Genomic DNA, 23,443 nt, shown 5'->3' on the forward strand with positions numbered 1-23,443 from the left:
AAGTCTATAACTCTTGTGTTGGATGCCTCCCGTCTGCAATACAGTAACAGTCAGAAAACACATAGAAAGCTGGGTTTTAGATAAGTGCATTTTATTTTATTCAAGGATGATATCACAAAATACATGACTGCCTACATTATCGCCTTATCTTTAAGCATATAATTATCTTATCACTTCCTCAAACTGTTTAAGTGCCCCTTAAACATCAATAGTATTAAATAAATATACCTTAGCTGTATTGGACATGTCAGGTAATGGTGTGGTTCCTTCCTTACCTCTTGGGTGTGAATAGGTAAAAGGCCCATCTACCTGCTGATAGTGAGAGGTCTCTTCATGCCTGGGCTCAGTATAACCACCCAAAGGCTTATACTACAAAGCAAGATCAATGATTTAGCCAGCTAACTTGCCAAAAATATTCTGAAATAAGCATGAAATTGGCATGGTCTAATTGACTCAACCAAAAACACATATCAAAGTTTAGGTTTCAATAGTTATTTCTGGTTGTTAATCAAAGTTAGCTGGCTAACTCTGATCCTGCTTTGTAGTGTATCCCTCTGGTGTTTGCCCTCCTGATGTTGTCATTTTGTTAATGTACACCATGTATTTAATCCGTTATGTACACAAGCTTTATAGACAACTTCATAAGGTTGTAATACTAAAGAAGCACTTTGGGTAAATTAGTTTGAGCAGAGTAAACCAACCAACCACGTGTTGTTAGGCTGGGCCCATAGCAACATGCTGTGATGTGATTTGTGGATGAATAAGGAAGTGACTTTGGTCACATCAGATTCCCATCTGATTGACAGCTTTCATTGAGTCACTGTGTGAAGTGGTAAAGCAACATACTGTGTTTGTTGGGTTAAATGTATAAATAACTGAAAAGTGCTTTCCCTATCAGCAGCTCAAAGGCAACAAGGTAAAGAACCCTTTTCAGGGAACCCTAAATCAGCATCATCACCATCAAACACTGTTCTGTTTTAGCCCTCAGTGCTGGAGTTGAGCATGTAGAGGTTACATATTAAATGTGCTCTGGTTCAATAAATATCTAAATTGTTAAAGTAGTGCAAATCAAATCTAGTAGGATGCCTCCTCTCTCCTCCCCCCTGACAGGTATGTGTAGACTGTTAGCTTTGCTGAACTGGGTCACAGAATACTGTGATACAGTACACTGGTTCCAGTGTATATATAGTACTGGTGGGGGGGGTCTTAGTGGGGCTGGAAGGTCTTGGCCAGATCCTCCATCACACTCATGAACTTCTGCTGCTCCAACTGGGAACTGTGGGTCCAGGCCAGGGGCAGGTGGGCCGACACCATCCTCCGATCTGACACACACAACACAATGTTTTACAACCTGGTTGGTTAAAAGATAAGCATTTACTATTCACGTTGTGATTGATCCATCCTATAGCCGTGTCAATGAAGTTATCTAGAAAATACAGTTCAAACAATACAATGTAGGCCTAGCTGTTGTCCGCTGATATGTATTGTGTAAATGCAGGGGCAGAGATGAGAGGGGGTGTATGTGTTAGTGACTCTATTGAAGTGATTCTTTGCTATCCCGCTGTGCTGGGGAAGGTTACTGAGGTCGCCACAATGGAGGAAGAGGGCGTGTGTCAGAGGGGGAGGGGGGGGGGGGTTCCACTGTACTCTGGTAGTATCTGGTACCAAGAGCTCCAGCTGCAGTGGACCAACGCCAGAAACCCAGCCCAACCCACCCCCGCTATCCCCAACCTCCAGTCTTCTCATGCCCCCAGTCAAACCACATAGACAAACACTTCATTCAGACAGCACTCATCTTCTTTCTCTCTCCTTTCCCTCTCTCTAAAGCCCTCCCATATGCTCCAAATATCCTCTTTCCCTCGCTCTATTCTTCTCTCTTTCTCTCTCTATTCTTCTCTTTCCCTCTCCTTCAGTGTCTCTCTTCTCCAATTCTGAGGTCCACTGTACACGAGAAGCCTGGCTGTTTTTAAAGAGCTCTTGTTTTCTCCAGAAGCACAGATTGAGAACGAGTTGTGAGGAGAGAGAGAGTGCGTGGATCTGACACTTAACCCATGACACTCTACGCTAGACCTCACTTTGCTTTCTTACTGTAGTTTTGTCTCTCTCTTCTGGTCATGACCTCTGATACTTTACCACAAAACACATTAAATCGCTCTCTGTAATTGGTAAACAAATGGGGACAATCCCATGCTTCAGACCATGCTTTACTTTTGTTTGTGATACTTTGTTTAATGGAGAAGTTGTGTGGTAAGTGTATTCTGTGTCTTTTACTGCCTACCCTGGAAGAAGCTTCCGCTGGGCTTGGTGGCGGCGGCTTCTGAGATGGCCAACCACACCACGGTGTCAGCCCCCTGCTCTGGGGTCCTCAGGCTGTCCTTCATAGACTGGTGGAAGTCAGGCATGGCATTGGCCACCGCTACAACTCCAGAGAGAGACTCATCAGTAACACATTTTATTTTAATAAACAATTGATCAGAATGTATTACGTATAGAATGTATAACTATTAGATTTGTATTAAAACGGCATCAGATATCTATATTGAAATTGACATTTACTAATGAGATTTACAATCTCCAAATGTGGATATGTGTTTACAATGTTGTCACACTTGGAACCAAAGCTGTTTGCTGCTGGTAGTTGTGTAGCTGTGGTGTATTGATACAGTACCTGGTGTGTCCACCCAGCCAGGATGCATCACTGAGAAGTGGATGTTGCTATGGGTTTGGGCCCACTGCTCTGTCATCACCACCTGTTGCCTCTGAAACACACACCAGTAGCTGGGATCAGTTCAAACACAAATCTCAAATGTAACATTTCTGACCAAATAAAATCAGCCCTAGATGATGTGACAAGCACAGACCAACAAGAGACCACCACATCATGCATTTACTATAATTGTCTCCAACCTTGTATGGATGTCTGTGTACCCCTGCTCCCCTCACCTGGTGCCGTGTGCCCCTGCTCCCCTCACCTGGTGCCCCTGCTCCCCTCACCTGGTGCCGTGTGCCCCTGCTCCCCTCACCTGGTGCCGTGTGCCCCTGCTCCCCTCACCTTGTGCCGTGTGCCCCTGCTCCCCTCACCTGGTGCCCCTGCTCCCCTCACCTGGTGCCGTGTGCCCCTGCTCCCCTCACCTTGTGCTGTGTGCCCCTGCTCCCCTCACCTTGTGCCGTGTGCCCCTGCTCCCCTCACCTGGTGCCGTGTGCCCCTGCTCCCCTCACCTTGTGCCGTGTGCCCCTGCTCCCCTCACCTTGTGCCGTGTGCCCCTGCTCCCCTCACCTTGTGCCGTGTGCCCCTGCTCCCCTCACCTGGTGCCGTGTGCCCCTGCTCCCCTCACCTGGTGCCGTGTGCCCCTGCTCCCCTCACCTTGTGCCGTGTGCCCCTGCTCCCCTCACCTGGTGCCGTGTGCCCCTGCTCCCCTCACCTTGTGCCGTGTGCCCCTGCTCCCCTCACCTTGTGCCGTGTGCCCCTGCTCCCCTCACCTGGTGCCGTGTGCCCCTGCTCCCCTCACCTGGTGCCCCTGCTCCCCTCACCTGGTGCCGTGTGCCCCTGCTCCCCTCACCTTGTGCTGTGCGTAGACCATGGTCCCGTCATAGCGGCCTATTTCTGTTTGCAGGTTCCCTGTCCTCAGCTTCTGGACCAGCATCCCTCCAGATGAAACTGTGATCTGAGGAGGGAGGGGAGACAGGAAACATTAAATAATCATAAACAGGAAGCACACTGAAGTATGTTTTTTTTGTTTGTTGTCAAATTACATCTATGAGAAAAACCACCAGTGGGTTTCAAACTCACCACTCTGGGCTCTGCACTCTTCTCCAGTAAGGGAATCAGTCCCCTGGTCAGGATATACACACCTAGAGATGGAGAGAGATGTGTTTCTTTCAAGGGGTTTTGAACGGAAGTGGTTATGAGCCTGAAGTATTCACATTAACCTCTGTCATTTACTCACCCATGACGTTACTGGCAAAGCTCTTCTCCAGCCCCTCAGCGTTCACATCCCTCTCACTCATGATGCAGCCTGCATTATTTATCTGTCCACGTCAATCAGTCAATCAATAATCCTACATTATGAATACTGTACACATGTAAAGCTATATAAAACATGGGAAGAACTGTGTACATTTATAGAAAGAGAGAGAATGATAAAATGCAGGGTGATGACTAGAGGTAGAAATATATGTTACATGGTTATCACTTTGATTCAAACGTGTTCAGCACTCACCAGTAAATTCAAGACTTTGTACTTCCTCTTGAAGGCCTCTGCAAATTCCCAAACCTTCCGTGTCTCTGATAGGTCCAGAATGTGGACATATATTTCCTGAAATTACATGATTATTACACTAGTTGCAGGGGTACAGAGCACAAGGTGAGGGGAGCAGGGGCACATTACATGATGATTACCCCCCCCCCCCCCTCCCCACACACACACACACACACACATTTTGAGGGTAAGAGAGAGGCCCAAACTCACTCACTTTATTTCCTGACTCCTTGACAATGTCAGCCCTGGCCTCCTCTGCTTTATCCTTGTTCCTGCACACCATGTGGACTGTACCACCTGGAAAGGGGATGGGGGATAACAGTAGAGCAAGAGTGGCTGCACCAGGGGTGTATTCAGTGCGGTGAAACGTGATGATGCTCTTCCTCCAAAGACACACATGTACTCACTAACTCACACTTACACACACACTCGCTCTCTCTCTCTCCTCTACAGACACACACCATACCTCTCTTGGCGATGGCCATGGCTGTAGCTCTCCCTATGCCACTGTTGGCTCCAGTGATCATGAAGACCCTGCCTGCCATGGACACTTCCAGGTCCTTTTCCACAAAGTGCTTGGCTGCAGACAGGAACGCACTCCTGCAACACACAAAGATAAACAGTCAGGTGGAGGCTATCCATCCACTGCTCCATTTCACAGGGTGGTAGAGGGTGACAATAAACCCCTTTCCAGTTGAAATAATTCATTGAATGATTGATGGAAAACAGAATAAAAGAAAGTAGGTCAGTGCCAGTGCACATAGATGTCCTGGGGTCAGATATGGTCAGAGTGAGGAGACAGCATCTAAAATTGAACAAATTCCAAACAGTTCAGATATTCAGTGAGCAAGACAAAGGTCTGACAAAGGGAAAGACTGTCACATCATCTCTTAGGTAATGTGAGAAGGAGAGAGGAGGCGGTTCTGAGGCCACCGCTGGTGACAGCTACAGCAGCCTGTGTGCCGCGTCAAGGGGTTCAATGGCAGCCATTGTTCCCAATGGGGGATGAAGGGAGTAAGGCAGCGCCGTACTTAGGGATTGTTTTGGGCTAAATGCATGCTCTGTTTGGTGGTATCATGCAGCGTAAACACTAGCGGAGTCAAGGGTCAGGGCGGGTAAAGAGACTGGTCTCTGCAAGAAAACACAACATTGAACAAAGGAAGTGGGGAATAAATGACAAAGGCACCTCTTCAGTTGGATTTGATTGCTTTGTTCAGAATGAGGAAGGGCAGTGTGTGATCTGATGCTATTTGTAAACCATTTATCAATAGTTCCACATGATGGCATTGACTTGAGCTGGTGGATATCCAAATAAGATTGTAAAGCTTTGTAGTTAGCATTAATGACCCAATTGATTAGTAATATGATGGCAAAAAGTCAAGGGTTCTTTAACAGTTTTGTCCATTTAGTGGTTTTGACACAACACAGCAGAAATGGCCCAGGCCCTATTTTACAGATCTTGGATCGGTTTTGCTATCCTAATGCAATACTTAATAATTGAGGGTAAAATAACTCAAATGACAGTGGTAAGCAATACAGACATGAATACATATGTATTGTACATACAAATTACAGGTCACTGATTGAGGCATTCAAAGCAAAATTACAGGATTAATCAAGACAGGGTTGGAACACTGCTTAACCAGTATTCTCCATCTGTTTAATTTGTTGATGTTTCTTTTTACCAGTGAACATCTAGAATCTACCTGAACCACTGTGATGTTCACAGAATGTTCACTGTGATGAATTTAATACTATCTTGCCAAATGATGAACACACATGCACAGAGAGAAAGAGAGAAAGAAAGGGAAATGAGAGAGAGAGAGAGAGAGAGAACGAAAGAGAGAAAATATACACATTGTTCTGGAATAGAAAATATTTATTTTTGAACATTCAGTTTTATACATTTTATCGATTTAGTTTGTAACTTGTGACATTTGTAGCCAGGGATTTGAGTCCATGAAATATCAAAATCAACTACAACAAATGTGTGCGTATGTGCCCAACAGATAGGATACCAGTGATCAATTGCCTACTGTTCTCCAGAGTAAATATATAAGCATCAATGTGATGATGCTGCTGCTGATGATGATGATGATGATAATGATGATGACAGAAACACCATAGCGGAGAAAATCTTACCTGGTGAATTCAGTCATTCCTTTCAGAAACCACGCGGAGTTGCGGTAAAGAGACATCGTTGAATTACCCATGGAATCCTCTCGTCCCGTCGTCCGTTATTGCACTCTCTCCTCCGGTTTTAACTTGGACCAAACCCACGTGTGTGAATTTACATTGGATGACACCTTCGGCCACCCAGCGGCGAGTTGGGATCAACAACTGAAGCACAATCAAACTCGGTGTCAACTGGTGTCAGCTCGACACTGTCCATGATGTCTATAGGCTTGAATTAATGTTAAAAAACAATCCTACTGAATCTCCAATAGGTTTGCATGGCAAATTCAGGAGTTGCATGCACAGCATTTCAAATTAAATTTCAACGACCGCATATTTCAGTAACAGAATAAAATTAAATCAGGGAATTATTGATAATAATTCTGGGGGAACTCAAATCAAATCAAATCAAATCAAATTTTATTTGTCACATACACATGGTTAGCAGATGTTAATGCGAGTGTAGCGAAATGCTTGTGCTTCTAGTTCCGACAATGCAGTAATAACAAGTAATCTAACTAACAATTCCAAAACTACTGTCTTGTACACAGTGTAAGGGGATAAAGAATATGTACATAAGGATATATGAATGAGTGATGGTACAGAGCAGCATAGGCAAGATACAGTAGATGGTATCGGGTACAGTATGTACAAATGAGATGAGTATGTAAACAAAGTGGCATAGTATAGTATAAAGTGGCTAGTGATACATGTATTACATAAGGATACCGTCGATGATATAGAGTACAGTATATACGTATGCATATGAGATGAATAATGTAGGGTAAGTAACATTTATATAAGGTAGCATTGTTTAAAGTGGCTAGTGATATATTTACATCATTTCCCATCAATTCCCATTATTAAAGTGGCTGGAGTTGAGTCAGTGTCAGTGTCAGTGTGTTGGCAGCAGCCACTCAGTGTTAGTGGTGGCTGTTTAACAGTCTGATGGCCTTGAGATAGAAGCTGTTTTTCAGTCTCTCGGTCCCAGCTTTGATGCACCTGTACTGACCTCGCCTTCTGGATGATAGCGGGGTGAACAGGCAGTGGCTCGGGTGGTTGATGTCCTTGATGATCTTTATGGCCTTCCTGTGACATCGGGTGGTGTAGGTGTCCTGGAGGGCAGGTAGTTTGCCCCCGGTGATGCGTTGTGCAGACTGCAGACCTCACTACCCTCTGGAGAGCCTTACGGTTGAGGGCGGTGCAGTTGCCATACCAGGCGGTGATACAGCCCGCCAGGATGCTCTCGATTGTGCATCTGTAGAAGTTTGTGAGTGCTTTTGGTGACAAGCCGAATTTCTTCAGCCTCCTGAGGTTGAAGAGGCGCTGCTGCGCCTTCTTCACGATGCTGTCTGTGTGAGTGGACCAATTCAGTTTGTCTGTGATGTGTATGCCGAGGAACTTAAAACTTGCTACCCTCTCCACTACTGTTCCATCGATGTGGATAGGGGGGTGTTCCCTCTGCTGTTTCCTGAAGTCCACAATCATCTCCTTAGTTTTGTTGACGTTGAGTGTGAGGTTGTTTTCCTGACACCACACTCCGAGGGCCCTCACCTCCTCCCTGTAGGCCGTCTCATCGTTGTTGGTAATCAAGCCTACCACTGTTGTGTCGTCCGCAAACTTGATGATTGAGTTGGAGGCGTGCGTGGCCACGCAGTCGTGGGTGAACAGGGAGTACAGGAGAGGGCTCAGAACGCAACCTTGTGGGGCCCCAGTGTTGAGGATCAGCGGGGAGGAGATGTTGTTGCCTACCCTCACCACCTGGGGGCGGCCCGTCAGGAAGTCCAGTACCCAGTTGCACAGGGCGGGGTCGAGACCCAGGGTCTCGAGCTTGATGACGAGCTTGGAGGGTACTATGGTGTTGAATGCCGAGCTGTAGTCGATGAACAGCATTCTCACATAGGTATTCCTATTATTCGACTAATTGTCGGTTTTTATAGGCCTTTAGGCTACAATAGAAAAATCCAAAAGAACACGCAATATGTCTGTCGCTGGAAATGAAATAATAGACGCACATAACTTGGCTTGACAAACAGGATAATATCTATATTTCATCATAAACCAGTTAGTACAGTACTACAATGCACCTTGCCCAGGAACCTCCTGTGAAAGGTGTGAACCAATTCCGACCAAGCAAAGCAAAAAACGGGGCGCGGCACAGTCAAGACAAGAGAAGATATGGTTTCGCAACTTAACCCACAGCATTGTGGGAATTTGACGTTGCCAGTCCCTATGTACCGGTTTTACGCAAGAATGTAGTTAACATATTTTCCCTCAACTGTTGTCCTTACTGTCACATTGCAGCTTCACGATGGTGAGTAAAATGTCTGCTTTTGGTTCCATGTTTTGACATTTTACAGGGCAAGTACATTCTCTCTATCGAACATGCACCTGTCCAAAAGGTGTGTAGGCTACAGTAACGGTGTTGTCAATGCCACACCCAGTTCATTTGGCAGGTTGTCTCCACCTGTTTGCCCGGACACTACAGTAGCTTAAAGAAGCGTTGCTGGCTGGCACCACTGAAACCACCTCTCCCACTTAAACAGTTGTGCCGTCTGTCTTGCATAAGAAGCTGTTTATCGATGGGTTGTTGCACAATGTGTTTTCATACTAGAACGTTTCGAAAGTCATGTGTAAGTTATATTTTTGCTAAAACTGTCCATTTTATTAGGCTGATTTTGTGGAGATTGTGAAATATCGTTTTTGTCTTGCACAACAACGTGGGTGGGTATACTTTGTGGACGTTCCAACGGGAATCTGTTCCAAAAACTTCGTAAATAACAAGGTTGCCAACAAACGAGACATACAAAGTTGTATAGTGGCAGAATAAGATACATATATTTTAATACTTTTACAATTTCATGGCATCCTATTTGTGAATAGGGTAAGGACTATTTTTTTCACTCACCAGGTTTATCCCGAAAAATGTCTGCCCTCTCTCTGGTAGCCTATGGACAAACATTAAGAATAAGCTATGTGGTGAGTTGATGCCTATTCGACAGGTAATTAGCTAGGTGAATTGATCGTGCAACTTTGTATGCTTTGTTTGTTGGCAACCTTGTACTTTACGAAGTTTTTGGAACAGATTCCTGTTGGAACGTTCCTCAAATTATACCCACCCCAACCACCACGTATCAGTTAGAAGTGTTGTTTTGAATTGTGGTTTGGATTGCAACACATCAACTAGGCCTAAGTGTGTAATTGTGGGGTGTGTTGAAAGTGTCTGAGTATGTGTGAGTAGCCTGCATGGATATGTCCATTCATGTGTTACATGAGCATACTATGTCTGAAGAAATACACTCAATCTGTTGCCTATAATAATACCCATTCTAGTCATTCTATTTTTACAATTTGGGTCCCATGCTGGTCAACTTCCTCTTACTCTGATGGTGCTGGCTTAGCTAACGTTACATGTCAGTTACACTACTAGCTCATCACTGGGAATAAGTTTTAAAAAATTCTGTTAACCTCTAGCGTCGAGCAATCCGGTATCCGGGGAGCGTAATCATAGCCTCAAGCTCATTACCATAACGCAATTTCATGAAAATCGCAAATGAAATGAAATAAATATATTGAAACACAAGCTTAGCCTTTTGTTAACAACACTGTCATCTCAGATTTTCAAAATATGCTTTAACCAAAGCTACACAAGCATTTGTGTAAGAGTATTGATAGCCTAGCATAGCATTAAGCCTAGCATTCAGCAGGCAACATTTTCACAAAAACAAGAAAAGCATGCAAATAAAATAATTTACCTTTGAAGAACTTCGGATGTTTTCAATGACGAGACTCTCAGTTAGATAGCAAATGTTCATTTTTTTCCAAAAAGATTATTTGTGTAAGAGAAATAGCTCCGTTTTGTTCATCACGTTTGGCTAAGAAAAAAAAACGAAAATGCAGTCAACACAACGCCAAACTTTTTTCCAAATTAGCTCCATAATATCGACAGAAACATGGCAAACTTTTTTTAGAATCAATCCTCAAGGTGTTTTTCACAATTCTATTCGATGAAAAATCATTCCTGGCAGTCGGTTTCTCATCAAAGGCAAACGGAAAAATACTGCAGCTGGAGATTACGCAATAATTGCGACGGAGGACACCAAGCGACCACCTGGTAGATGTAGTCTCTTATGGTCAATCTTCCAATGATATGCCTACAAATACGTCACAATGCTGCAGACACCTTGGGGAAAACGTGGAAAACGTAAGCTGACTCCTAGCTCCTCCACAGCCATTTAAGGAGTCATTGGAATGAGGCGGTTTAAAAAAATGCGGCACTTCCTGATTCAATTTTTATCTGGGTTTCGCCTGTAACATCAGTTCTGTGGCACTCACAGACAATATCTTTGCAGTTTTGGAAACGTCAGTGTTTTCTTTCCAAAGCTGTCAATTATATGCATAGTCGAGCATCTTTTCGTGACAAAATATCTTGATGAAAAACGTTTCCGTTTTAAACCAAAAATGAAGAGTCCCCCCTATATCGAAGAAGTGAAGTCAAACAGCAGTTACTTTGCCAGCTACATCAGTCAAATAAAGAGTAGCCAGTTTTTGCTCTGCTTGCTTTTACAACTCGAAGAAAAAGCACAACACACACAGACAACTGCTGCCTCTGTTCGCGTGCTCTGTGGCAGGGATGCCAGTTCTAGCAAAGATTTTTTAGAACAATGACCACTCAAAACCCGCCCAGAAGGCCTGAAAACTAACCCATTGTTTTTTTCCAAAGCAAGAGAGGTGTTGCCACATTTATACAATAAACCCCTTTTCCATAATGTTATTGAAGAAATTGGAACGACTAGAAGCAAAATTAGAATTTCATCAAAACAATTATTGCAAATAAATAATTATATGATTAAACAATAAGGCACGAAAGGGTATGGTACAGTGCATATCTTGTTACGTTACAGCCTTAGCCTTATTCCTCCTAAATCTGCACACAATACCCCATAATGACAAAGCAAAAACAGGTTTTTATAAATATATTTTAAAAATTAAACAAAAATATTTCATACGGATTGGCAGGGATACTCTAACTCGCAGACAATTTACATACTAAGCATTTGTGTTTAGTGAGTCCGCCAGATCAGAGGCAGCAGGGATGACCTGGGATGTTCTCTTGATAAGTGTGTGAATTTGACCGTTTTCCTGTCCTCAAAGCATTCAAAAAGTAACGAGTACTTTTGTGTGTCTGGGAAAATGTATGGGGTAAAACAATAGCACATGTAACAGGGTTATATTGGTGATTCCTCTTGCCACTATATTGTTAAGCCAATGGGTTTTAGTTTTGTCTTGCCTTCACCTACTCAACATGGCATCTTATTGGCTGGTTTGCGTAGCGTGCTTACAAGGGAGGATTCAGTTAGAATCGTCCCAGTGAACAAGCACCAAACCAGCGGTAAGTTGTTTGCAAAGCACTGTACGTCAGAAGTGATTTTTATACTCCCAAGTGATGATTTAAATGTACAATTTATATCAATTTGTTTGTAAATGTTATTCGAACATCACACATAAGATGCAGCGTTTTTTGGTGAATATTTCTTGTGCATTTTGTTGTAGAGAATTCCCGCTAATACTAGCTAGCAACTTACTGTGTCTGGTGGGGGGGGGGGGGGTCTGTATATTTTGTACAGTGCATGAGTGCAGAGTTGGATGGTGAGCTGTGCATTGCATGACGTGCAATTTTGTGCTGTTCCTATCAGAATAAAGCTCCATGACTGGTGCTACAAGTTGGAGTTTGTGTCGATGATTGATTGTACACAACGCAAGAAGAGTACTGTTACACGTACGCACGTCCTGTAGCACACCATCTCTTTCTGCAGTCCCCTACAACCCTGCCTCATTCTTTGGCCGATCTTGGGAGTGAGTGACTCATCGATATCCTTCAACTGTGTGCTGCAGGTGTGTCAGCCGGACATCATCTTTAACTTTGAGAAGGCATACTTCATCCTGTATGAGTTCCTGGTGGGAGGAGAGATCCTGGAGACCTCCAAGACAGCTGTGGGCATCGCTATGGAGGAGGCAGAGACATTACAAGAGGTGACCCACACACAGTCACTTAAGTGTGACACACTTGCCCAAATATTTCAATATGTTTCTTCTGTTCTCTCAACAGACAATGGACAATATGAGTAAACCGACCTACTGAACCAATAACAGGGAAGTGAGTCGAATCTTAAGACCGAAGAATCCTTTTCTCAATAAGTGCCACAACATTTCAAAGAAGATTTATTCTTAAGATACTCTTCCATTCAGACAGAATACATGGTCTGTTTTATATATGCACTTTCTAATATTATTAGTTTTTTTTTTTTTTTACTTTTTACTCCTTTTTCTCCCGAATTGGTAGTTCCAGTCTTGTCCCATTGCTGCAACTCCCGTACGGACTCGGTCAAGAGCCATGTGTCCTCTGAAACACGACCCCTCCAAGCTGCTTCTTGACCCAGCCGCACCAATGTGTCGGAGGAAACCGTGTACAACTGGCGACTGTGTCAGCGTGTGTGCTCTCGGCCCGCCACAAGGAGTCACTAGAGTGCGATAGGACAAGGACATCCCGGCTGGCCAAACCCGGATGACGCTGGGCCAATTTTGTGCCGCCTTATGGGTCTCCCGGTTGTGGCCGGCTGCAACACAGCTCGGGATTGAACCCGGGTCTTTAGTGACGCCTCAAGCACTGCGATGCAGTACCTTAGACCGCTGCACCACTCGGAAGGCCCCTATAAGCACTTTCTGAAAGATGCATTAGGAGTTTTATAATTCAGGAGTTCATTTTAAAACACAGTTTAACTTTGAGATTTATTTTTAAATGTGTTATTAGTTAAAACTATTTTATTTATTACAAATTTGATGAGATCACATATGTTTTACAGTAATTGTAGCCTGCTTTGCTTTATCTGATTTTTAAGCAAATATGTTATTTTAGCATATTGCTGCTGCATTTTCAAATGTTTTAATTCAGTTGTGAGTTGACTAACATAGCCACTGACTGCACAAACGTGATAGTGCCTTATTGTAATATGTCTCAGTTGGCAAGCTAGAGCCAGAGGGTTCTAAGATTGAAGCTAAAGGTTAACATTTTGGAAAGTGATGCCTACTCAGTGCCGTTAAAGCTGTACTGTCTGAATAAATAGTTTTGTTTCCAGAATAGTCTGTCATTTTAAATGTTAGAGTATGTTCTTTCCATCTGTTGAAAATGGATATCTCTTGGTATTATTTATTAGTGGAATTGACAAGGATTACCCTGTTCGCCTCAGGCTAAGAAATTAGTCATCGTTCTGAGTGAAGCCTTACTTGAAATACAGACTAGATCCATGAGAGAGAATCTAGTACTTACAGGTATCCAAGGGTAAGAAGGAGAAGTTCCTGAATCTACAGTTCGAGAGTTTGTCCTTACAGCGCTTCAGATTCCACGCGAAGCTATCGATACGATCCAACGGGAACGTGTCCACTTTGGACAGAGAGGGCAGAGGTATGAACGCCCAACCGTTGCCAAACTTCTTTCCTTAAAGATAAAATAATGGGTAAAAGACTTGCTGGCATGAATGACCAGTTCCCAATGGAAATTGCAGAACGGCATAAAGTTCTGTATCTAATTTTCAAGGAAAATAGGTTGAAAGGGAAACACGTAGCTCTCGTCGATGAACTGTATATTGATAACCAGTTGTTCAGAGACACGGTCTACTCCATGGCTATTTAAAAAATTACAAAGTTCTCATAGAGTAGGCAAATAAGGAAACGCAATTCTAGCCCAGTTATGGATTGTAATAATACAACAGAAAATATATATAACTAATTGGAACACAAAAGCACTAATTCAACATGGTGGAGAAAAACACAGTAAACAGAAGGCGCAGTATGTGTGGATAGATGGTGTGGTGTGTGTTTTTTGGTGATTGGGAAAGTGTGGTGTTGAGTGAGAAAGGAAATGGTTGCATATCCTAGAACCAAGGTATTTCTGTGAGCAGGGGTTGTGAGAGAGCTTTTGATGTTGTTCAGATGAGGGATATACATTATAAAATAATTATACATTTTATTTATTGTCCTATGGTGGTGAGTGTTTTAAAATAAATTATACATATTTGTTTATTTTCCTATCATTGGGAACTACATTTTAAAAATAAATTATACATCTAAGACCATTCTATTTATGGTCCTATATTGATGGAATGGTACACAACACTATACCCTAGACATTGCTTGACATCATGAATGACCCAGATACTAAGGAGAAGTCCCTTTCTGTTTTATGGGCCTGCTGTAAGCGGTCTGTATGCAGCCAAAATGCGGTCGGAGACCTAGAGCAGCACCGCCCACTCAAGATTCTGAGCCTGCTTGGCAGGGTTGGTCCTGCAAAGCCCCCTGAAGGGAGAGCATAATATACAAGGAATTTCTCAAAGCTGCTAATGAGAACCTTGATGACCTTGTACCTAGCCGATGGGGATTCTGGTGGGGTGACCCCACCCAGGCAGTGGTACTGCTGGCAACTCTAGGTGCAATAACCCATGGGGATGGGGTCACACTTGGACATTCAGAGAGGGGGTATATTATTGTGGCCCTGGTGACACAAAATCAAAAGTCTGACTGCACGAACATGCTTGGGAATATGGTCACCATGTTGTGTGTGTTTCAGGTGAAGGGGGTATATCTGACCTCCATCATATAGGTTGTGACAATGGTTGATCAAATCTCCCCATTTCTGCCCAGTTTTGCAGGCCTTCTCATACAGCTGCAACTGTATATGCATTCGTAAATCAAGACCTTTCTTGAGTTGGGCTCTAGGATGGTGCAACTGTTGAGAATCTGAGTCTATGGTTGTTGTGGGGAAAAGGGGTTGAGTGTGTGTGTGTTTATCCCACAACTGTTCCAAGGGAGTTAAAGATGTTAGGGACAATATAGGATGATTCACAATAATTGTTTGCTAATATAATAATTGCTTGCCATAATGTAATTTTGGTAATGGCGAGACTGGTGAGAGGTAAAAATCCTTTGCATAAATTGCCTACATTACTACAAATATTAATAGCTAATTATGGAAAATAAGAAACAGGATTTAAAAATATAAAAAAATATATATAAAAAAAAAATATATATATATATATATATATTAGTACAAATCGAGGTGAGGGCGATGGAAATGCATTTGGTGGTTGATCTGCTTCTGTTCTGTGGGTGGCACTGTGCTCTTTCTGAAGGATGTGTCCCTGTCTTTCCGGGGCTATGGGATCCGGGGAGTCGGGGGTGGTCTGCAGGGCATTGGCATGACAACCCAACTCGGGATGAGGAGGGCTATTAGCGGGTGGAATAGTGGGGACCAATTGGAGTTTAACTTAGTAGCAATGCAAATATCATGGTACAGCTATATAGACACTCAATCATCATGTTACTTTTTAATGGTACGTTTCAAACATATATTTTGATACATAGAATTGAAAGTTGTGTCTCATTATGGTAAGTGGTGAAATAAGTATAGCCAGTTATAATTGTCACGGCTAGGCAGATAATAAGAAAAGACTCGCTAAAAGAAGGAAAATAATATCTATTGTTTACAGGAAACTCATTCAACAATTTTAGATGAAGTTTTGTGGAAAAAGGACTGAGGGGGGCGAAATATATTTCTCCTATGGGCAAAGAAATTCAAAAGGGGTGATGATATTAACAGTAATTTTGATCCAAATGTGCAAATTGTCCAAACAGATTATCAAGGTAGATGGATTATTTTGAATATGTTATTGGACAATAAACAGATATGGCTCATTAACCTACACTTGAAGTCGGAAGTTTACATACACCTTAGCCAAATATATTTAAACTAAGTTTTTCACAATTCCTGATGCTTAATCCTAGTAAAAATTCCCTGTCTTAGGTCAGTTAGGATCGCCACTTTATTTTAAGAATGTGAAATGTCAGAATAATAGTAGTGAATGTTTTATTTCAGCTTTTATTTCTTTCATCACATTCCCAGTGGGTCAGAAGTTTCCATACACTCAATTAGTATTTGGTAGCGTTGCCTTTAAATTGTTTAACTTGGGTCAAACATTTCGGGGAGCCTTCCACAAGCTTCCCACAATAAGTTGGGTGAATTTTGACCCATTCCTCCGGACAGAGCTGGTGTAACTGAGTCAGCTTTGTAGGCCTCCTTGCTCGCACACGCTTTTTCAGTTCTGCCCACAAATTTTCTATAGGATTGAGATCAGGGCTTTGTGATGGTCACTCCAATATCTTAACTTTGTTGTCCTTAAGCCATTTTTCCACGACCATTTGGAAGACCCATTTGCGACCTAGCTTTAACTTCCTGACTGATGTCTTGAGATGTTGCTTCAATATAGCCACATAAGTTTCCCTTCAGATGATGCCATCTTTTCCAAGCCATTTAAAGGCACAGTCAACTTAGTGTATGTAAACTTCTGACCCACTGGAATTGTGATACAGTGAATTATAAGTGAAATAATCTGTCTCTAAACAATTGTTGGAAATATTACTTGTGTCATGCACAAAGTAGATGTCCTAACCAACTTGCCAAAACTATAGTTTAACAAGAAATGTGTGGAGTGGTGACTGTGTGGAGTGACTCCAACCTAAGTGTATGTAAACTTACAACTTCATCTGTGTATATATGTATATTTATGTGTGTGTGTGTGTGTGTGTGTGTGTGTGTGTGTATATATATAACATGATTTAACCAGGTAGGCCTGTTGAGAAGAAGGTCTCATTTACAACTGCGACCTGGCCATGATAAAGCAAAGCAGTACAACACAAACCTCAACACCTCCAGAGTTACACATGGAATAAACAAACTTACAGTCAATAACACAATGGAAAGAATCTATATACAGTGTGTGCAAATGAGGTAAGATTAGGGGGGTGATGCAATAAATAGGCCGTAGTGGCGAAGTAATTACAATTTAGCAAGTAAACACTGGAGGGATAGATGTACAGAAGATGAATGTGCAAGTAGAGGTAATGAGGTGCAAAGGAGAAATAAACCAATATGGGGATGAGGTAGTTGGATCGGCTATTTACAGATGGGCTCTGTACGGGTGCAATGATCTGTGAACTGCTCTGACAGCTGATGCTTAAAGTTAATGAGAGCGATATGAGTCTCCAGCTTCAGTGAATTTTGCAATTCGTTCCAGTCATTGGCAGCAGAGAACTGGAAGGAAAAGCGGCCAAAGGAGGAACTGGCTTTGGGGGTGACCAGTGAAATATACCGGCTGGAGTGCGTGCTATGGGTGGGTGCTGCTATGGTGACCAGTGAGCTGAGATAAGGCAGGGCTTTACCAAGCAAAGACTTATAGATGACCTGGAGCCAGTGGGTCTGGCGACGAATATGAAGCGAGGGCCAGCCAACAAGAGCACACAGGTCACAGTGGTGGGTAGTATATGGGGCTTTGGTTCCAAAATGGATGGCACTGTGATAGACTGCATCCAATTTGCTGAGTAGAGTGTTGGAGGCTATTTTGTAAATGACATCGCCGAAGTCGAGGATCAGTAGGATAGTCAGTTTTACGAGGGTATGTTTGGCAGCATGAGTGAAGGATGCTTTGTTGCGAAATAGGAAGCCGATTCTAGATTTTATTTTGGATTGGAGATGCTTAATGTGAGTCTGGAAGGAAAGTTTACAGTCTAGCCAGACACCTAGGTATTTGTAGATGTCCACATATTCTAAGTCAGGCAGGCAGGTGCGGGCAACGATCGGTTGAAGTGCATGCATTTAGTTTTCCTTGCATTTAAGAGCAGTTGGAGGCCACGGAAGTAGAGTTGTATGTTGTATGGCATTGAAGATCATCTGGAGATTAGTTAACAAAGTGTCCAAAGAAGGGCCTGAAGTTTACAGAATGGTGTCGTCTGCGTAGAGGTGGATCAGAGAATCACCAGCAGCAAGAGCGACATCATTGATGTATACAGAGAAAAGAGTGTGCCTGAGAATTGAAACCTGTGGCACCCCCATAGAGACTAGACTGCCAGAGGTCCGGACAACAGGCCCTCCGATTTGGTCACTGAACTCTGTCTGAGAAGTAGTTGGTGAACCAGGAGAGGCAGTCATTTGAGAAACCAAGGCTGTTGAGTCTGCCGATAAGAATGTGGTGATTGAGTCGAAAGCCTTGGCCAGGTCGATGATTACGGCTGTACAGAATTGTCTTTTATCGATGGCGGTTATGATATCGTTTAGGACCTTGAGCATGGCTGAGGTGCACCCGTGACCAGATTGCATAGGGGAGAAGGTACGGTGGGATTCTAAATGGTCGGTGATCTGTTTGTTAACTTGGCTATCGGTCCAGATTTTCTAGCCCAGCTGATTTAAAGGGGTCCAGATTTTGCAACTCTTTCAGAACATCAGCTATCTGGATTTGAGTGAAAGAGAAATGGGGGAGGCTTGGACAAGTTGCTGTGGGGGGTGTATGGCTGTTGACCGGGGTAGGGGTAGCCAGGTGGAAAGCATGGCCAGCCGTAGAGAGATGCTTATTGAAATTCAATTATCGTGGATTTATCGGTGGTGACAGTGTTTCCTAGCCTCAGTGCAGTGGGCAGCTGCTCTTATTCTCCATGGACTTTACAATGTCCCAGAACCTTTTGGAGTTTGTGCTACAGGATGCACATTTCTGTTTGAAAAAGCTAGCCTTTGCTTTCCTAACTGCCTGTGTATATTGGTTCCTAACTTCCCTGAAAAGTTGCATATTGCGGGGGCTATTTGATGCTAATGCAGTATGCCACATTATGTTTTTGTGCTGGTCAAGGGCAGGCAGGTCTGGAGAGAACCAAGGGCTATATCTGTTCCTGGTTCAACATTTTTTGAATGGGGCATGCTTATTTAAGATGGTGAGGAAAGCACTTTTAAAGAATAACCAGGCATCCTCTACTGACAGAATGAGGTCAATATCCTTCCAGGATACACGGGCCAGGTTGATTAGAAAGGACTGCTTGCTGAAGTGTTTAGGGAGCTTTTGACAGTGATGAGGGGTGGTCGTTTAACCGCAGACCCATACGGACGCAGGCAATGAGGCAGTAATCGCTGAGATCCTGGTTGAAGACAGCAGAGGTGTATTTAGAGGGCAGGTTGGTCAGGATGATATCTATTTGGGGTTGTACCTGGTAGGTTCATTGATAATTTGTGTGAGATTGAGGGCATCTAGCTTAGATTGTAGGATGGCCGGGATGTTAAGCATGTCCCAGTTTAGGTCACCTAACAGTACGAGCTCTGAAGATCGATGGGGGGCAATAAATTCACATAGGGTGTCCAGGGCACAGCTGGGGGCTGAAGGTGTTCTATAACAATCGGCAACAGTGAGTCTTGTTTCTGGAAAAGTGAATTTTTAGAAGTGGAAGCTCAAATTGTTTGGGCACAGACCTGGATAGTATAACAGAACTCCGCAGGCTATCTCTGCAGTAGATTGCAACTCCGCCCCCTTTGGCAGTTCTAACTTGTCGGAAAATGTTATAGTTAGTGATGTACATTTCAGGATTTTTGGTGGCCTTCCTAAGCCAGGATTCAGACATGGCTAGGACATCCGGATTGGCAGAGTGTGCTAAAGCAGTGAGTAAAACAAACTTAGGGAGGAGGCTTCTAATGTTAACATGCATGAAACCAAGGTTTTTACCGTTACAGAAGTCAACAAATGAGAGTGCCTGGGGAATGGAAGGGGAGCTAGGCGTAGCAGGGCCTGGATTAACCTCTACATCACCAGAGGAGGAGTAGGATAAGGGTACGGCTAAAGGCTAAAAGAACTGGTTGTCTGGTACGTTCGGAACTGAGAGTAAAAGGAGCAGGTTTCTGGACGCGGAAGAATAGATTCAAGGCATAATGTACAGATAAGGGTATGGTAGGATGTGAATACAGTGGAGGTAAATCTAGGCAGTGACAATGAGAGAGGTTTTGTCTCTGGAGACACCATTTAAACCAGGTGAGGTCACCTGGTTACCAGAACCAGTGTGGGAGGTGGAACAACAGGGCTAAGGCACATTGAGCAGGGCTGGAGGCTCTACAGTGAAATAAGGCAATAATCACTAACTAAAACAGAAATGGACAAGGCATATTGACATTAGGGAGAGGCATGCATAGCCGAGTGATCATAGGGACCAGTGAGTAGCTAGGCGAGCTGGAGACATGGCGATTCAGACAGCTAGCGGGCTAGCAGAAGGGCCTTAGGGGGACATTGCGACGGAGGAGCCTGTTGAAACCCCCTCGGGCAGATTACGTCGGCAGACCAGTTGTGTTGGATCGGCAGGTTTCCGTGTCGGCAGTAAAAGGGGTTCAGGTCAATTGGCAAAATAGGCATTGTAGCCCAAGGAGTGGCTGATGTACCTCTTCAGCTAGCCGGGAGATGGGCCTAGCACGAGGCTAGTTCCAGGTTAACTGATGCTTGCTTCGGGACAGAGACGATAGCCAGGAGTAGCACTTGGATAGCAGTTATCTTGCTGTGATGATCCAATTGAAAAGGTTCAGGGCTTGCGGTAGGAATCCGGAGATATGGAGATTTGGTGGAGAAAAAACAGTCCGGTATGCTCTGGGTTGAATCGAGCTGTGCAGACTGGCAGGAGTTGACCGGGCTAAGGTTAGCTGATGACCGCTAGCAGTGGCTAACTGACTGCAAGCTGACTACTAGCTAGTAGCTAGTTAGCTGGCTAGCTTCTGTTTTGGGTTCCGGTTCAAAAGTATAGAAAATAGCAGATCCATACCACATTGGGTGAGGCGGGTTGCAGGAGAGTATGTTGAAATTGAGGTAAAAAATATATACAAAATATATACGAAGAAAAAAAAGATGAATACACGGGTCACAACAAGACAAAGACAAAGACCTCTGAACTGCTACACCATCATATATCCAAGATGGTGTAGCAGTTCAGACGACTTTGTCTTGTTGTGACCCGTGGATATATATATATATATATATATTGTGTGTGTGTATGTACAGTTGAAGTCAGAAGTGTACAAACACTTATGTTGGAATCATCAAAACTCGTTTTTCAATCACTCCACAAATGTATTGTTAACAAACTATAGTTTTGGCAAGTCGGTTAGGACATCTACTTTGTGCAAGACACAAGTAATTTTTCCAACAATTGTTTACAGACAGATGATTTCACTTATAATTCATTGTATCATAATTCCAGTGGGTCAGACGTTTACATACACTAAGTTGACTGTGCCTTTAAACGGCTTGGAAAATTCTAGAAAATGTCATGGCTTTAGAAGCTTCTGATAGGCTAATTGACATCATTTGAGTCAATTGGAGGTGTACCTGTGGATGTATTTCAAGGCCTACCTTCAAACTCAGTGCCTCTTTTCTTGGCATCATGGGAAAATCTAAAGAAATCAGCCAAGACCTCAGAAAAAAATTGTAGACCTCCACTAGTCTGGTTCATCCTTGGGAGCAATTTCCAAACGTCTGAAGGTACCACGTTCATCTGTACATACAATAGTACGCAAGTATAAACACCATGGGACCACGCAGCTGTCATACCACTCAGGAAGGAGACGCATTCTGTCTCCTAGAGATGAACGTACTTTGGTGCGAAAAGTGCAAATCAATCCCAGAACAACAGCAAAGAACCTTGTGAAGATGCTGGAGGAAACAGGTACAAAAGTATCTATATCCACAGTAAAACGAGTCCTATATCGACATAAGCTGAAAGGCCGCTCAGCAAGGAAGAAGCCACTGCTCCAAAACCACCATAAAAAAGTCAGACTACGGTTTGCAACTGCACATGGGGACAAAGAGCGTACTTTTTGGAGAAATGTCCTCTGGTCAGATGAAACAAAAGTAGAACTGTTTGAGGTTCAGGTCATAATGGCCATAATGACCATCGTTATGTTAGGAGGAAAAAGGGGGAGGCTTGCAAGCCGAAGAACACCATCCCAACCGTGAAGCACTGGGGCGGCAGCATCATGTTGTGGGGGTGGTTTGTTGGAGGAGGGACTGGGGCACTTCACAAAATAGATGGCATCATGAGGGAGGAAAATGATGTGGATATATTGAAGTAACATCTCAAGACATCAGTCAGGAAGTTAAAGCTTGGTTGCAAATGTGTCTTGCAAATGGACAATGACCCCCAAGCATACTTCCAAAGTTGTGGAAAAATGGCTTAAGGACAACAAAGTCAAGGTATTGGAGTCGCCATCACAAAGCCCTGACCTCAATCCTATAGAAAATGTGTGGGCAGAACTGAAAAAGCGTGTGTTCAGAGCAAGGAGGCCTACAAACTTGACTCAGTTACACCAGCTCTGTCAGGAGGAATGGTCCAAAATTCATCCAACTTATTGTGGGAAGCTTGTGGAAGGCTACCTGAAAGGTTTGACCAAAGTTAAACAATTTAAAGGCAATGCTACCAAATACTAATTGAGTGTATGTAAACGTCTGACCCACTGGGAATGTGATGAAAGAAATAAAAGCTGAAATAAATCATTCTCTCTACTGTTATTCTGACATTTCACATTCTTAAAATAAAGTGGTGATCCTAACTGACCTAAGACAGGGACTTTTTACTAGGATTAAATGTCAGGAATTGTGAAAATCTTAGTTTAAATATATTTGGCTATGGTGTATGTAAACTTCCGACTTCAACCTTGTGTGTTTTCCCCAAAAATGTATGAGTGTTGGAAATGATGCAGACAATTTCATTGATGGAAGCAACAATCTATCCTCAATATTAAAGCTGATACACCCCTTAAAAACTTAAAATAAATGTGATGTTGTCTTGTTTGTTGCGACCGGCGCTGTCCAAGGTGCTGAAATCATAGAAATAGTATCTCATTCTGTGTGGCTGAAATGTCCATCTTCACATTTGCTCATTATTGTAGCTTTAAATTTACCAAATTGATTGCATTGTTACATACTACTAGCTTATCAGTCAATCAAAGATGTTTGATTGATCAAGAGTTTTTAGATTTTACAACAAGCCGAGGCTACATATTGTTATTGCTGACACATTGAGACAGATGGTGTTTTGAATTTGATATTCTGCAGCCTGTTCACCATCTGTGCGCTCCAATTAGTAAACACTACACAGTAAGGAAAAAA

The 23,443-nt window shown here is 43.2% G+C and overlaps 1 protein-coding gene and 1 long non-coding RNA gene across 3 annotated transcripts; one reads left to right on the forward strand and one right to left on the reverse strand.

Annotated features, from left to right (window-relative positions):
- Positions 1 to 74: 74 nt before the first annotated feature.
- LOC110507919 (dehydrogenase/reductase SDR family member 12) lies at positions 75 to 8,640 on the reverse strand. 2 transcript variants are annotated; one of them, XM_090223860.1, is made up of 11 exons: positions 8,522 to 8,640; positions 6,402 to 6,599; positions 4,726 to 4,859; positions 4,474 to 4,556; positions 4,221 to 4,316; positions 3,948 to 4,029; positions 3,791 to 3,852; positions 3,561 to 3,665; positions 2,669 to 2,759; positions 2,279 to 2,416; positions 75 to 1,322 (listed from the first exon to the last, which is right to left on the reverse strand). In XM_090223860.1, the coding sequence occupies exons 2-11, from the start codon at positions 6,470 to 6,472 to the stop codon at positions 1,207 to 1,209; spliced, it is 978 nt and encodes a 325-aa protein (XP_090079986.1). In that variant the 5' UTR covers positions 6,473 to 6,599; positions 8,522 to 8,640; the 3' UTR covers positions 75 to 1,206. The 2 variants fall into 2 exon arrangements, with proteins under 2 accessions (XP_090079986.1, XP_036821716.1); XM_036965821.2 differs by lacking the exon at positions 8,522 to 8,640 and having other exon boundaries at positions 6,402 to 6,828.
- LOC118944785 (uncharacterized) lies at positions 8,633 to 13,569 on the forward strand. The gene is made up of 3 exons (XR_016492488.1): positions 8,633 to 8,748; positions 12,330 to 12,467; positions 12,544 to 13,569. It is a non-coding gene; the product is annotated as an uncharacterized LOC118944785 (long non-coding RNA).
- The last annotated feature ends 9,874 nt before the right edge of the window (positions 13,570 to 23,443 follow it).

This window comes from Oncorhynchus mykiss, chromosome 27 (genome assembly GCF_057628025.1).
Source record: "Oncorhynchus mykiss isolate SJ-2025 chromosome 27, ASM5762802v1, whole genome shotgun sequence".
NCBI lineage: Eukaryota > Metazoa > Chordata > Actinopteri > Salmoniformes > Salmonidae > Oncorhynchus > Oncorhynchus mykiss.